The following is a 16,496-nucleotide window of genomic DNA, read 5'->3' as shown; positions in this document are numbered from 1 at the left end:
CACTGCCTAATCTAAGGTCATAAAGATTTATGCCTATGTTTTCTCTAAGACTGTCACAGTTTCAGCTCTTACATTTAGGTCAATAATGCATTTTGAGTTAATAACTGTATATGGTGTGATGTAGGGGGTTCAATTTTAGGTTCTTGTGGTGAATGTTGTGTTTTCCCAGCACCATTTGTTAAGTTATTTTCCCTCCCTTGAATGGTCTGGCACCCCTGTCAACAATGAACTGACTATAAATATGAGGGTTTCTGGATTCTCAATTCTATTCTATTGATCCATAAGGACATCCATATGCAAATACTACACTGTCTTGATTATTTTAGCTTTGTATTAAAATTTTGAGACTGTGAGCCCTTCAACTTTGTTCTTTTTCAAGATTTTTTATTTTTTTAAGCTATTCTGAGTCTCTTGTATTTCCATGTGAGTTTTAGGACATGCTTGTTAATTTCTGCAAAACCAGCTTCATTCTTGACCTAAATAAAGTACAGGACTAGTTCCTACATTCGGAAGGATCCACAGTCCTTACAAGGTTAATCATGCAAACTGGGATCTCCCCACTGTTTGAGCCCTACAAATACCAAGGCAAATGTAAGTGATAACAGACCATTTCACACATTGGTGGTGAACAATAAAAACAGAATCGAATATAATCTCTAAGGACAGAGTTATTAATTTAAAGAATTGTTAGATCTCCTTTTAGGCAAAAAACCATTTATTCTTCTTCTAACAGTGTTACAAAATATTCCAGAGAAAAGCAGACAGCAGTATTATATACAATGCTGAATAGTTCCATTACACAAGAATTGAATTTTTCTTTATACTTTATACTTAGGCGGAAAACAAGTTATTCTAAACAACTCATAATTGTTACCAGTATAGGAATCTAAGTCTTTAATATCTGTGGGATTTCAACTATAAAAGCATGAAAGCCAATATAACACAGGCGTTTACTTGCAATTTTGCTGAAGAACTAATCTAAACTAATCTAAACAACACACAAAACATTCAGCTAGTTAGTGGGCCTAGCAGTCCACTTACCACCAGCATCCCATTGTGTCTGCGACATTCCCTAGCGGTACTCTTATACATAGTAAAGATAACACTATGCAAACTGGAGAGGATTAGAAGTTCCTACAAATTTGGAATAAAAGATACCCATCTTTTATTTTTATACTTCTTTGGGTTGGCTCACATCTATGACACAAATAGTTCCATCACAAATTCAGCGGCACATGGGAATGTTTTAGCAAGTGCACCAGCTTTTACCAAAAATGTTCATCAGAAAAGAGAAAAATGAGGGGCGCCTGGGTGGCTCAGTCAGTTAAGCATCCGACTTCAGCTCAGGTTACGATCTCACGGTCCGTGAGTTCGGGCCCCGCATCAGGCTCTGGGCTGATGGCTCGGAGCCTGGAGCCTGCTTCCGATTCTGTGTCTCCCTCTCTCTCTGCCCCTCCCCTGTTCATGCTCTGTCTCTCTCTGTCCTGAAAATAAATAAACGTTAAAAAAAAAAGAAAAGGGAAAAATGAAAGCTGAAAAGGCAGTGAGGATGGTACAGGAAACACAGGACTCATGACCACAATGTGATGCGGGAGAAAATGTGAGGTTAAAGGTTCATAAAAAGGAAGAGTTAATCAATCATAACAAGAAATTGTTTAACACAAATATGAAAAGAAAAATGCCTTTGTAAACATGAATCATGAAAGAGGAAAGGTAAACACCTAATTACTGGACAAGAGACATTTAGAATGTACTAATTGTAAGAAGTGCTGGGAATTCGGTGGTGGAAAAACCCAGATGCCCAGATATCCTTATAGAGTTTGCGGAGTTTAAGATCAGGCTACCTCATCTACTTTGCAGTAATGGGTAGACTTTGTGCAAAAATTAAGTTTGTTCTACTAATCTGAGAACCTCAGGACATAAAAAGAATTCCTTTCCAAATATGGATACGTCAATATAAAAGCCTCAGATACAGGGTCGTTTTGGGATTGGTCTTATAAATACTTTATGGCAGGATTGGAGAACTATCTAATTTCTCAAGTTTAAATTTTAGTTTCTCCTCATCATGGACAATGTGCAAGGCTATCGTTAATGGCTATGGTTTGCAACTCTAAATCTCAAGTTGATGTTCCTTCCTCTTAATGTTTCTGATTTTTCAGCTGGAGTGTAAAATACAAGCCCATGGTATATGTCTTTGCCGTACTTTGACTGGCATCATAAAATGCCATGGACAAAGATCTCAAACTTGGTAACAGCCAGCTTTAGTAGAGATACATCGTTGATTACATAAGAAAAATATTATGGGGTGTCTGGGTGGCTCAGTCGAACTCATGAGTTCGAGTCCCATGTCTGGCTCTGTGCTGACAGCTCTGAGTCCAGAGCCTGCTTTGGCTTCTGTGTCTCCGTCTCTCTCTGCCCCTCCTTCACTCACACTCTGTCTCTCTCTCTCAAAAATAAATAAATATTAAAAAAATTTTTAAATATTAAAAAAAATATTATGGGATCTCTTACTGGAGACTGGGTGATCTTTGGATTCTTACTTAGCATGCCTTATAAGAAGGCAGTGTATGGCTTCAAGCAGCTTATTTTCACAGGCAACGAAGAGGAGTATGCTATTAATACTAGTGAGACAAGAGGATGGCAAAGGTTTGGAGGGCACACATAAAAGTGACATGGAAGAACTGAAAGAACAAGAAGACTTAGAGATGATTTGGCAAAGAATAGCAAAGAGGGGGCACCTGGCTGCCTTTGATGGAAGAGCCTGTGACTCTTGATCTCGAAATCATTGAGTTTGAGCCCCACATTGGATGTAGAGATTACTAAAAAATAAATAAAGTTAAAAAAAAAAGAATGGCAAAGAGGATGGCACTGAAAGATTAGAACAAATCTGGGGAGTTTCCATAAATTTAGTCAAAGTTCTACCTTGGGAAATTGCTACTAGAAACCATAACCAGTGATGATCAATGAATACAACCTTAAGTAATAAAATTTTCACTGATTTTGTACCAGTGAATAAAAGCAAAACATAGCCATTCTTACTGTCCTTTAGAAAGAAGTCATACTCGGGGTACCTGGGTGGCTCAGTCGGTTAAGCGTGTGACTTCAGCTCAGGTCATGATCTCGCGGTTCGTGAGTTCGAGCCCTGTGTTGGGCTCTGTGCTGAAAGCTCAGATTCTGTGTCTCCCTCTCTCGCTGCCCCTCCTCTGCTAACACTCTGTCTCTCTCTCAAAAATAAACATTAAAAAGAAAAAGAAGCTATACTTCATGAAGGTTTCCTCTCTACTATCTCACAATTCTCTTCCTTATCTCCTTTACCACTTGCTTTTTTTGACAAGGCTAATGTTGAAATGTGACTTTTTCTGGGGTTCAGTATGCTTCATGATCTCATCACACAATCCATAATAATGTGATATCACTATCTTAAATCTGAAGATTCAGGCAAGTTCAAATTAATGCTTCTACCAATAATTCAATGTATTGTAGTACAACATTTATTTTAGTGGGAGCACTACTTGAGTTATTTCTAATTATGGAATAATTCACATCAAAAAGCCAAAGGGATACCTTAATTTTTTTCAAATGAACCTTAATGCATTTTAGAGGAAAAATAGTATGGGTTAGCACAAACTTGGGAAATCACAAAGTCCGCTCATGAATACCAAGGTCCTATCTTGACAGCAACAAGTTGACTCTATAATTTTCCACAGAAGTGCCAGATGCTCACTTTTATAGCAGATTTCATAAGCTTTACATTTAATGAGAAACTGCTAGCTACATTTGGCAAGGGAAGATTATCTCTCAGATGGAGAGAATACCAGCAGAAGCATCTTTCTGCTTCATTCTTCCAAGGAGAGACTGGGTGAAATAATTTGACAGTTAAAATTATTTGAACAGTTAAAAATCTTCATGGTAAATTCTTTGTTGAAAGGTCAAGTGCATCTGTTGAAATGTATTCATTCTATTTCTTTCAGAGTAAGATGGGAGGAGGAATACTTAAAAGTCACAAAATAGTGTACAAAATCAGAATGTTGTTCTGTTACACTGTAGGTATTATTCAAAAAGCGGTTGCAAGTTGATCATTTATACTACAAAGAATTTTACCTATTTCAAAGCTCATCCCACTTGTGCTAGCTCCAGGGAACTGATTTGTGTAAGCTCTGGACTCATTCTGTGGTCTATCTACAGTAAAAAACTTTGTGCCTCAATTTGCCTAATTTGCTTAATAGATTCACAATCTTCTGATGGCTTAGGGAAACCCCTAACCTTAACTTGATCAGAAAGCTGAAATGTTATTAAGAGAAGGAGGCACAGGTCAAAGGGTCAGCAAACTTATCCTATAGGGGACCAGGTAGTAAATACATTAGGCTTTGCAGGCCACACTCAGTCTTTGTCTCATATTTTTCTGATTTTTGTTTTATTTTATGACCCTTTAAAAATGTAAAAACCATTCTTTGTTCACAGAGAACCCAAAATCAGGCTGTGGGCTATACGGTTCGCCAACCTTTAGAGTAATGTTAATGGAAATGTTCTCTGTGCTGTCCAGTGTGGTAGCTACTAGCTGCACATGGCTACTAAGCATTTACTAGTGTGACTGAGAAATTAAATTAATTTTATTTTATTTTAATTAATTTAACTTTAAATGGCATGTGGCTAGTGGCTACCATTCTGAAACAGCATGAGTCTAGAGAATCTCCAATAGCCCACAAGAGCCCCTGAAATCTCGGTATACACCCATATGTCCCAAGAATCTACTGAAGGCTTGGACAAGAGGTAAATCATGTATAAATAGTAACTGTTATTAATAGCCTCCAATTATTAAGTTAAGCATCATGCATCAATTCGAATGCATCAAGGAGAGGAAAACACTGTAGAAGAAACTTGAAACAGAACTAGTTGGCATTTCACAAGTTAGAAGTATGACATCTCTTCAATAACGATTGGGCAAATCAGAACTTTGAAGAGGTGAGAAAATGAGACTAAAGGGCTTTCAGTTAAAAGACACATAATGTTCCCATTTTAGATGGAAGTGCCAATTTCTATCAATTTGCAAAGGTCCTATTGAAGGCAGATGCAACTAAAATTAGGTTTTGGTTTATCCAAGAAGACAAGTGATTTCTTCTGTCACTGACCTGAAATATTCTTGGAAAATTGCTTTGCTTCATTCATCACACTGCCACTCCCAGCAAGGCCCCTAAAGTTCACAAGGTACAAACTTGCTTTGTTAGCCAAGCTGTTAACACAATAAACCTAAGTCCTCATTTTCACGTGCTGACAAATCATTTCCCAAGTCCATTAATGCATTCATAACTTGATACTTGGAACATCTGAAGTAGAAAATTAGGGAAGAAAACACTCATTCAATTTGAGAGGAAGCCTCCAGTCGATGCCTTAGACAACATCCATTAAAGGCTATTTGTTTTCCTCACCTATCTGGACTAAGCAAAAAACTTAAAATATGCAGTAGGGCACATATCACTACACATATGTCCAGCTGGTGGTCTATAACAAGACTCACACTATCCCTCCCCAAAAGTTTTACCTCCACTGTTTCCTATTTTAAATGTCCTGGAACATCCCTGAAGAAAGGAAAATCACTGATGTGAGAGGGTGAACCATAGAATACAAATCAATGAGTGCAACCAGTTGGTACAATAAATGTCCACCCACGGGTCCAGGTCAAACTACCCAGTAAGAGTCTAGAATTGGTACATCAATACAATAAAATTCTATGCAGCAATTAGGAAACAATGGGGTAGATCTATCTGTATTGCTGTGGAAAGATATCCAAGATATATTGTGGGGTGAAAAAGTAAGTCACAAAACAGTACATATATTATGATCTCATCTGTATGTGGTAACATAAATAAACTTGATTATGCATAGAAAATGTTTTGGTGGTTACCTCTGGTAAGTTCAGCAAGCAAGGTTTTTACTTTCCACTTTATATCCTACTACGCTATTTAAAAAATTTTTAAATCAAAAGTGTAGCCTAGAGAGATTTCTGCAGTGATCTCCAAGAGACTAAGAATATGTGGTAGTCCTTAACTGTTGCAGTGTTGATAATTTAAATGAAAAAGTCAAAGCTGTTCTTTTTGTACTTAAAGCCACTACTGTAATGTTCCTAAGACTGCTTCTGTCAATGAATTTCTATAGTGAGGAGGAGAGAAAAAAAAACTCACAATTATGTAGTTGAAAAAAAAAAAATAAGGCACACTTCAAATAGGGCCTTGGTAGGACAAGAATCCACAAGTGCCAACCAGCTCTAGGGCTGTGATGGTCCCAGGAGAGCCATCACATTTCAATTACCATCACTAACATTACTTATTATTTGGCCTGCTCCCGTCTCTAAGGAAGGCAGCTTGTGATGACAATACCCAGCCTCTTCTTGTAAAACAATTCATTAGGCAAAGCAGAACAGCTGGGGCAGCCACGTGCTAGTTCTTAAAGCACCACCCCCCTGGGACCTCTGGCCCAGATTTCTCTTTTGGTGAGGGACAGCCACCACCCCTGTGACAGCTGTAGAGTCCTCCAGGGACACTTCAGGTTTAATCAGTACTTCCTGCACTGGAGAGGGCCATTTGATTTCTAACATAAACTAATGGCGCTCCTGCTTTCAGCAGGTTACACCAGACATCAGATAAGAGGCTTTAGGGCATTTTTATCTTGTTCTAATGCTCCAGAGTTAATGAGGCAGCAAAAGATACTGTCATAGAGCCCCGGTGTAGCTATATTATCCAATAAACGAACTCTTTCCAAGACAGGTTTAATATGGATCGAGGAGGTAAAGAAGGCTGGCTTAATATTGATCCTATTGAAAGGATGAGAATCCAGTCACCAGAAGTAGGGCAAAATCATGCACATTCTGCAATAGACAAAGTGCTAAGAAGTCATCTTTAAATATTAAGTAAAATGCAAGTTTTACTATTCTAAGCAGCATAAACCTAAAAGATTTATTTGGCATTTTGGGTTAAGTTTTCAGAAAATGCTTCTAAATGACTCTATTTTCATGTATTTTGCTGAAAGGTATTCTTGGGGTTAGTTTTTGTTAAAACTAGCAATCAAGCCATTGTAAATATAGCTTATATTAATATGTAATTTATTAATACATAATTATACTAATAATATAATTATATATTAATAAAAGATATTAAAGGTTTTTTACTGGCTATAAAGTAAATTTGATTATGTTAAACAATAAAGACTGCCTTTAACTTCTAAATATTACCAGAGCTTACATCATATTGGGCTTCAGAAGTAACTCAACCACCCACTCAACAACACTGATGCCCTATTATAATCAAGGCTACGTGAAACACAGCAAAAATAAAAATCAGCGCTTGGATTCACTATCACTAGGCCAGGCTAACTGCATGAAAGAAAATTTTACTGAAACAATCTTTTTTTTTTTTTTAAATCTCTTAGAATCTGCTTTGATAAATATATGGAAATCAGAGAACCAAGTATTTCACTTCATAACTAGAAATATCTACTCAGAACCTGCTTAGTAGATATACATATTAATAAACTGACCATAAAAAGGGTCACTACTAAAAGCTCACCATTTCTTGAGTGGTCTGCCTCCTAAAGATTTTTTAAAAAGCTGAGATTTTTCTGTTTACTTCCTTGGAAAAATAGCCGTCCCCACCCCACCCCCCAGAAAAGCTCTGCAAGATCCCTTAAAAGGACTCATGGGTATGAATTTACTGACTTTTGGAATACCAAGCATACCATATGGTAAAGAAAACACAATCAATCCCTAACTTTTGTTTATAATTCATACAACATAATCAGTAAAGTATAAGAATGAAGCCTAATTCACAGATGAACAACCATTCATACACCTCTAAAATCACTAATTCTGAGCTTTCTCAACATGGCCATCACCTCACATTCTTCTACTTCTACTGACCAGTCATTGCTCTTGCACAGGTGTCTTGTTACCTGTGACTGAGAATGTTGATTGCTTATCCCAATACCTATTATTCTCTTCCTCCTTATTAACAAAACCCTTAATTTCTAGCCAGCAAAACCATAGCCCACAATAAAAGATGACAGTCTTTTGCAGCTAGGTTGGTGCAGACAACTAAGTTCTATGGCACTTCTAGAAAGCTGCTTAAAAAAAAAAAGAAGTCAGCTGTGTGGGACCCCCCCCCCCCACCTCCCTTTGCCCTTCTTCTTTCCTACCTTCTCCTGGCCTACATCTCAGGTTTGATGGCTAGAGCTCTAGTAGTCACCCTGTATTTTGAGGTATCCTTTAGCTGAAAACCACTAAGAAAGTGGAGTGGAAAGAAAGAAGCTTTGGTCCTTGATGACACTCTGACTGTGTCCTACCAGCCTGGGCCTGTCAACCTCCAGCCTTCCTTTTTGTGGAAAAGAGTTCTACTCTGTGTAAGCCACAGTTCACATAGTTGAACCTTATCCTAACTAACAGACTTGATATCCAGAATCTTTTAGCTTATAATAGTGATAGGTGCTTACGTAATTCACTTCGATGATGCCTTGACACTCTGTACCCCACTTCCAGCCTGAATTGTATTCTCCTGGTCACAGGGGCTTAAAATCTTAAAATCATTTTGACTCTTGTGTCCTTCCAGTTTGTTACAATTTAATACCTATTTTTCCTCCCCAATATCTCTCAACTGTCCTGTCTTTTGCATTCACACTGTCCTATCTAATATAAGCAGCACTGTATTCTTAGACTGCAACAGCTTCCTAGCTAGTCTCTGGGACCCATCATCACACCCTTCAATTCTCCTTGGAGGTAGCTATCAGACTTCTAATGATCCCTCAGCCTGGTCCTTCAGGTCTTCCAATTTAGCTCCTCCACACTTTCTAGTACTCTAACCAACCCATACTCAAAAACTGCTTCCAGTCTGAAGTGTCTTCCTTCCTCTCATATGCAAATATTAGCCATCAAGGTGTACTTCCAAGCTTCATCTCTCCCAAGATGTGTTCCCCGGATGGATTCGTTACTTCGTTTTTGCCTCGTGAGGAATTTGTAGAACCCATGGTAAGAGAGGGAAGCATGGTGTGAGATGTGCATGGTGTGAGAAAGGCCAGATCACACAGAGCAACAAGGCCAAGTTAAAGATTTCTTATTTTTTTCTGAAGAGCAATTGGGAAGCCATTGATGGGCTTTAAGAAGGGAATAAAGTCACATGTCAATTGTGTTTCAAAAACATTACTCTGACTGCAGAATGGAGTAGTTATTGGAGAGAGATCAATTCTACAGCTAATTTGGTTAGCAGAAGGGGAGAATACCAGAAATAGATTAAAGAAGCTTGATAAAGCCGGCCCCCCTATAGAGGGAGCTTGAAATTCAATATTCTAGAGGAAAATGACAGTCATTTGAGTAAATACATGTTCACCATAGGAAAAAACTGGTAAATATTTATTATTACTATTAGTGTTTATTTACTTTTGAGAGAGAGAAAGACAGAGGCAGAGACAGAGCATGAGTGGGGGAGGGGCAGAGAGAGAGGGATACACATAATCTCAAGCAGGCTCCAGGCTCAGAGCTGTCAGCACAGAGCCTGACACGGGACTCAAACCCACGAACCGTAAGATCATGACCTGAGCTGAAGTCAGACGCTTAACCAACTGAGCCACTCAGGTGCCTGGTAAATATTTATTAAAAGAGCTGGTGTGTAGAATTTAGTACTAAATGTTCTACCAAGAATGCACTGACATTTGCAATGCTTGAATCTTGACTGGATCTTGGTTTAAAAAGAAAAAAAAAAAAAACTACACAAAATTTTTGGAACAACTGAGGAATTCTGAATGTGAAAGGATATTAGATATGTTGCAGCTACAGGACGTAAGCAGTATTATGCAGGAAACTGTCCTTATTCTTAGAAGATGTGTTCTCAGGTGTTTAGGGGTGAAGTGTCTCATACCTGAAACTTACTTCCAAATAGTTCAAGGAGAAATAAAAATTTAAACACACACACACACACACACACACACACACACACACACACACATACACACACACACACACGTACATGTACATACATACACATACACATATATGTATGCATGTATGTGGTCGGGGGAGGCTTACGGGGTATTTAAAATGTTTTCATACAAAGATGAACTGCAGGAGGAAAAGACTTAACGGCATTTCTTCCTAAGTTAGTGAAGAGGAGCTTCTTCCCTGACCTATTTGTGGCATTCATATTCTTTTACTTGATAATCTGAAATAAGCTATTTTTAATCTATATGTAGCCAAGGAAGTCTGGGATCTTAAAAACTAAACTACCACTTGAGGATTTTCACCCAAGAATGATCCCTTCTACAAGCAGTTAACAGATCAATACTCCAGCCCTCCCTTTAGTTTCAAGCCTGGCTACTCTTGGATTCCATTCTCAGCCTGATTAAGGACAGTGAGGAAGAAATGCCAGTCGTTTTTCAATCTGGAGACACGTTCTGGAATCACTGTCCAGTGTCTTTGTTTATTAACCCTTTAATACAAAGTTATCAATTCCCACTGTGGAGCCATTTCAGTGAAGAGCAGGTACACAAATTCATATTCAAATAATCTTTTATTGTGTTGCTCTCTTCTTTGTTAATGCTATTATCCTCCAACACTGAGACTGTTGGCTAATTAGACCCTTGTTTTTACTGAATTTGACAGCTGACAGCAGCAGAAACAGAAGCAGACAACCATGAACTATTTTCTCTCCAACCAGAAGAAAAGTGCTTCCCTTGCACAGGAAGCTAGTGTACTATACTCTCCCCACCTATAAAACTATTTTCTAGGAGGCAATAATAGTCTTAGTGATAACAAGCCTCTCAATCTGAGCAATCAGAAAGCTTATTTATTACTCTAGGGGTACCTGGGTGGCTCAGTTGGTTAAGCATCTGTCTGACTCTTGATTTCACCTCAGGTCATGATCTCACAGTTCATGGGATTGAGCTCCATGTTGGGCTCTGTGCTGACAGCACAGATCCTGTTTGGGATCCTCTGTCTACCTCTAGCCCTGCCCCTCCCCCACACACTCTTTCTTCTCTCTCTCAAAATAAACAAACTTAAAAAAAAAAAAAAAAGCCTATTTTTACAGAGCTATGTCCTTCTAATGGAGCAGGCATATAGGTGAAAGTCCTTAACTTAGCCCAAACTTGTGCTGACAACCAGCTTGTATAAAATGGATAAAAGACAAAAGGAAAAATAAAGGTCTACACCAAAATGGATGTTGAACATTTCCAATATGGCATTCATTAAAGAAAACTTTTTAAGTTCATAAAACAAAACTGGAAGCTACAGCACCAAGTTAAATTGTGGCTTTGTTTGTTTGGTTTTCAGGTTATTGTGTATGTTTTTTAAACCAGACCTAGTAAGCCATATACTAGAAGTTTTCCCAAACTTGAATCAGGTTAACGATGTAACTTACTCCATGAGGAGCACTGCTAGGTGTGATAGGAAAGAAGAGAGTGAGTGACAAAGGGTTCCTAGTCTAAAGAAAGGCAAGGGCTAACTTCCAAAGGGGCCTCAGCAACTTCTCTCTCTCACCCAAAGAAAGTAGTTGACCCTTTGCTGAGTAAGAAGAAACTCTATTATGGCAACAGGAGAGACAGAGAATCAAAAACACAGATAATTTCACATCTCATTTTAGCTATAATTTTCTCTAGCCATACTTTTTCACCACAGCTTCTGGAAAGAAGCCAAACAATCTTGTATCATATCATCTCCTTTAATCTTCCCTCTCCCATCTACTAGTAGAAAGATGGCAAAAAGAATGCAAGCAGAAGAAGGAAGAGAAGTTAAAGGTTTGGAAAAATCAACTAGAAAACTCTCCACATTACTTGGACGTGTGGGATGACTAAGGACTGAGATTTATCCTGCATCTTATCCTCTCTTTGCTGAACTGTACCGCCACCTACTACTCTTTTAAACTACCTTGCAGAGGGTTCAGGGTACACAAGGACAGTTTTGATTCTTGAGGGGTGTGCTCCAGTGTCAAACGTACTAGAAGAAAATTCTGTGTGTTTGCTTCTCCACCTATTTTTAAAGGGTTCTCTTTGGTTTCTTTCACAATTGCTCTAAGGAAACACTAGAGAAATCCTGAAGCGTCCTTAAAGACGGAATATTAAGAATTTGTCTCTGTTTTAAGCCTTCCTTTCTCACGGCAAATGGTTGAGTGCACCCTACTTCAAGCAATCAGCAAAGAGACATTACCAGCTGAGAATTAAGACATGGCAGATGGAAAATCTGGAACGTCATGAAAACTCTAGCTGCCCCACTCTTGAGGGCTGAGTGTTCTGAAAGAGACATCCTGTGTTTTAATTCAAATAAAAGATAAATGGAAAGATGGATGGGAAGTCATCTTAAAAGCACATGAACTTAGAAGAGATTTTTTCACATCTGTATCAATAAAGTTGCATTTCACTTAGGAAGCAAAGGTTGTCTATGTTCTATTTTCAACACACAGTTATCCAACACAATGTCATCTGACTTTAAACAAACAAGAGGCCAAGGTCCAGTATCAATTCCTATCCCACCATTCCTACCTAGTCTCCCAGCAAGTTAATGCAAATCAAAGCAAGCATTTCAGTGCTGCTGGTAGTGAAGCCTGTTCCTTTCCCAAGAGAGGCCTGTAAAACAGGACAGTCACTGACAGCAGTACAATTACTGACACAGATACAGACTTTATGGACATGTTTATCTCCGCTGTAAATCCATACTCTCTCTCCACTCCGATTCACGAGTCATAAAGAAATTGCAGATAATGAAAAAGTTGGGGAAATTTACAGCATGTCGGAAACCTCAGACAGCCAGAAGAAATTAAAGAGCTGACTAGGGATAAATCACACAGGTACAATTAAAACTTCCCGCATACCTCCTTCATTTCCAAACTGAGGCACAATCCAATGGAGCTGATGAAAAGTTGAGGTCATGACTCCTCAGGCTGTAATCATTTCTTAACTAACTGCATGTTAAAAATTAGCCAATTCACTGGTCATGCGTAAATGCTGACTTCTTGCTGCTACCTTGCTTTCCTTTGCTCTCTACCAGAAGCACCCATGAAGCAGTTCTGTCTGTAAACAGGCCAAATTGCAACAAGCAGTAAATGGAAAGGTGATGTCCCTTCTCCCACCGCCATCTCTGCAGGTACAGGACCTCTTTTACCATCACCAATGTGGACCGAGCATTAAAATGAGAAAGTGGAGCTACAACGGGTGAATGAAATTGGAGGGTTCTTCTTCCTCAATAAATAACCATTCTGACGGTTTCATTTGATCTCTTTTCAACATTCCAAAGGAGATTTTAAAGGACTGTTATGTTTGATACTAGAATAAGCATTACTTCTGGTGATACTTGTTTTTCAGTAGTGGACTGAGCTTAAAGGTCCATACTCTTAGGTAACCATCTCAGCATGAGCTAACATGTGCTTTAGCTTTAGCACTGCCTTAAACCACTCAACTTTTATTTTTTACATTCTTCTAGTCACTAAGGCTCCAGGAGGGGAGGAAAAAAAACAAAAAGGGGGGAAAAAGGCACAATCAAAAATCCTAGACTTTACCAGAATCTATAAGTGCTAACTAATGTGTAACTCTTATTCCAATAGAGTAAATCAGAAAAATACTAAAGAAATAATGTCTATTTCTTAAATAATGAGACTTACAGATCCCACATGATTAAAGACTAGAATGTGAGTTAACGGTTGGCTCCCCTATTCTATAAGCCTACAAAATCCTCTGTAAAGAAAAAAAAGGAAGAGTCTATCACATGCTACATTCTCCCATTTCCCCCAACATAGTTAGATGAAACCAGCAGGTTTAAAAAACATCAACCCAAACACTTACAAGATCTCTCTGGAAAGCAGAAATGCAGAACACAGATTTTACCAGCTAACTTCTACATGTATGAACCAAACCAAGAGTATCAACAAAGTTATATACAAGTCAATACTAATCTCTGTACCTCTTTGTAGGATGAAGCTACAACCAAATTAGCTCTATATGATTTTGAAATTCTGAGACCTGTCAAGAAATCAAAGTTAAGAGGCACTTTTTTTTTTTTCCTGGAGATATGGAGGATGCAATTGACATGGTTTCGATTTTGTTCCTACTGACCCCTTGATGATTTCAAGTCCATTTTACACTTCAGAGAATCCAAATGTCATTTTCATTTTATATGTTAAGATTTCACTCTCAACGGAATAAAAATGCTTCTAAGAAAATACTGAGAGTTTCAATCCAGACATCTCTACCATTAAAAACTTAGGTTATATCTAGCTCATGAATCTCAAATCTATTCACCCATAAGATGTAAGACATGGTATTTGATCTGTTTTTGCTTATAATAAAGAGTTCCTAAAGCTCCTAAGTGTTAGATTGGTGTCCAGTATCAAATAAGAACTGTTAAACACAGGCAGAGTTTTATTTACAAGTTCCCAAGAGGCAAATTATCATATATTATCAAATGAGTATTTGAGTGAAGTCAAGAAACATATCTACTATTACTATTCTAAGAGGCAATGATACCCCTGGATCAAGCATCAGAAAATTTGACTTCTAGTCCAGGTTTGCAAATAACTAGGTGTGTGGGCAAATCACGGAAGCTCTCTGAACTTCAGTCACCTTATCTGTTCAAATGGGAATACAGTTGACCCTTGAACAACACAAGTTTGAATTGCATGGGTCCACTTACACTATAAATGTATTTTCTCTTCCTTATGATTTTTTTTTTCAATGTTTATTTATTTTTGAGAGAGAGTGAGCAGAGGAGGGGCAGAGAGAGAATGAGACACAGAATCCAAAGCAGGCTCCAGGCTCTGAGCTGTCAGCACAGAGCCCAACACGGGGCTAGAACCCACGAGCCGTGAAATCATGACCTGAGCCAAAGTCGGATGCTCAACTGGACTGAGCCACCCAGGCACTCTGTTATGATTTCCTTTATAACATTTTCTTTTTTCTGCTTATTTTATTGTAAGACTACAGTATTTAATACATACACAAAATATGTGTTAATCAACTGTTTATGTTATTGGTAAGGCTTTTGGTCAATAATTAACTATTAGTAAATAAGTTTGGGGGGAGTCAAAAGTTCTATGAACCATTTTTGCCTGCACATGGGGTTAGCGCCCCAACCCCTGCATTATTCAAGGGTTAATTATGGTAAAATAATAGTGAGAATTAAATGAGAAAACACAAGAAATACAGCAGGCTCAAAAATGTTACTTGCCTTTCCCTCTTCATGAGACATGATTCAGATTCCTGGTTGTCATTAATGAGCTGGGTAGCTGTCCTTAGTCAAGTCACCTAACATCTTTAGGCCTCTGTTTCTGCATCTGTAACATTAGAGGGTTGGGACTCAATGATGTCTAAGATCCCCTTCCAGCTGTAGCATGCTATGATTACCGATTCTGGCACTAAATTACTGGCTGACCATGGGAAAGTTACTTCCTTTCTTTAGATCTCACTTTCCTCACCTTCATTTTTTTTTTATTTTTTATTTAATGTTTATTTTTGAGACAGAGAGAGACAGAGCATGAACAGGGGAGGGTCAGAGAGAGAGGGAGACACAGTATCTGAAGCAGGCTCCAGGCTCTGAGCTGTCAGCACAGAGCCCGACGCGGGGCTCGAACCCACGGACCGTGAGATCATGACCTGAGCTGAAGTCGGACGCTTAACCGACTGAGCCACCCAGGCGCCCCATCCTCACCTTTAAATAAGAGAAGCAGAAAAGTAGACAAGGATGATAACAAGAAATTCATGAAAGAAGGAAAACAAACTGGCCAATGAACACAACTTTATTAGCAATCAAATGCATGTAAAAAACACTGAAACATAATTTCTCTATAAAACAGGCAAGTATTAAAAAGTTTAACAATATCCAGGCTTGGCTAAGTTAGAGGACTACAAGAGCTTTCATTTACCACTCTCAGAAATATAATTTGGAGAAGTGTCCAAAGTAACAGAGGTCACTTTGTTAATATGTATAAAAACTGTAAATGTGCCATTCACTTTGATCCAGCAAAGGATCTCACTGCAGCATCATTTACTTTAGTGAAACACTGGAAACAACCTGAATGTCCACTAAGAGAGAGTTAACAAAATATATGATAAATAATCTCATAATGGTATTCTTCACATTCATAAAACTAATGATTTTGCTACATTTTCATGGACACTGAAAGATGATCACAATGAACTAAGTTGAAAAAGCAGGTTGTAGAACAATAGCATGATGCCATGCATATAAAATTTATATTTATATGCACATATGTGTGTGTGTACATATGTGTGTATAATATCTCTCAGAGATGTTTAGATTACTTAGAAGAATGTTAAAAGTGACTATCTGGGGATGCTGTGATTTTGCCTGATTTTTGCTTTCTTTGTATTTTCTATAATGAATATGTATTGCTTTATAAGGCCAAAAAATAAAGCTCATATTTAACTTTTAATATATATATATATATTTTTAATTTTTTTTTAATGTTTATTTATTTTTGAGAGAGAGAGAGAGACAGACAAAGTGTGAGTGAGGG

General features: G+C 38.1%; 1 protein-coding gene across 3 annotated transcripts in view; it reads right to left on the bottom strand.

Annotated features, from left to right (window-relative positions):
- Positions 1 to 16,496, bottom strand: part of LIN52 (lin-52 DREAM MuvB core complex component) — a 110,108-nt gene that overhangs the window by 55,829 nt on the left and 37,783 nt on the right. The window contains exon 6 of one of the 3 annotated variants that reach the window (XM_019427136.2): positions 14,737 to 15,293. The exons of the other annotated variants lie outside the window; for them this stretch is intronic. Within the exon in view, the coding sequence (XP_019282681.1) occupies positions 15,274 to 15,293 (20 nt within the window). The 3' untranslated portion in view covers positions 14,737 to 15,273. Of the gene's footprint in view, positions 1 to 14,736; positions 15,294 to 16,496 lie in introns of those variants that run through there. 3 annotated transcript variants of the gene reach the window in all.

The sequence above is a fragment of the Panthera pardus genome, unplaced genomic scaffold, assembly GCF_024362965.1.
Source record: "Panthera pardus isolate Hobbes unplaced genomic scaffold, ASM2436296v1 HiC_scaffold_24, whole genome shotgun sequence".
Classification (NCBI taxonomy): Eukaryota; Metazoa; Chordata; class Mammalia; order Carnivora; family Felidae; genus Panthera; species Panthera pardus.
The sequence above is the reverse complement of the archived record's forward strand: the minus strand, read 5'-3'. Positions and strand labels throughout refer to the sequence as shown.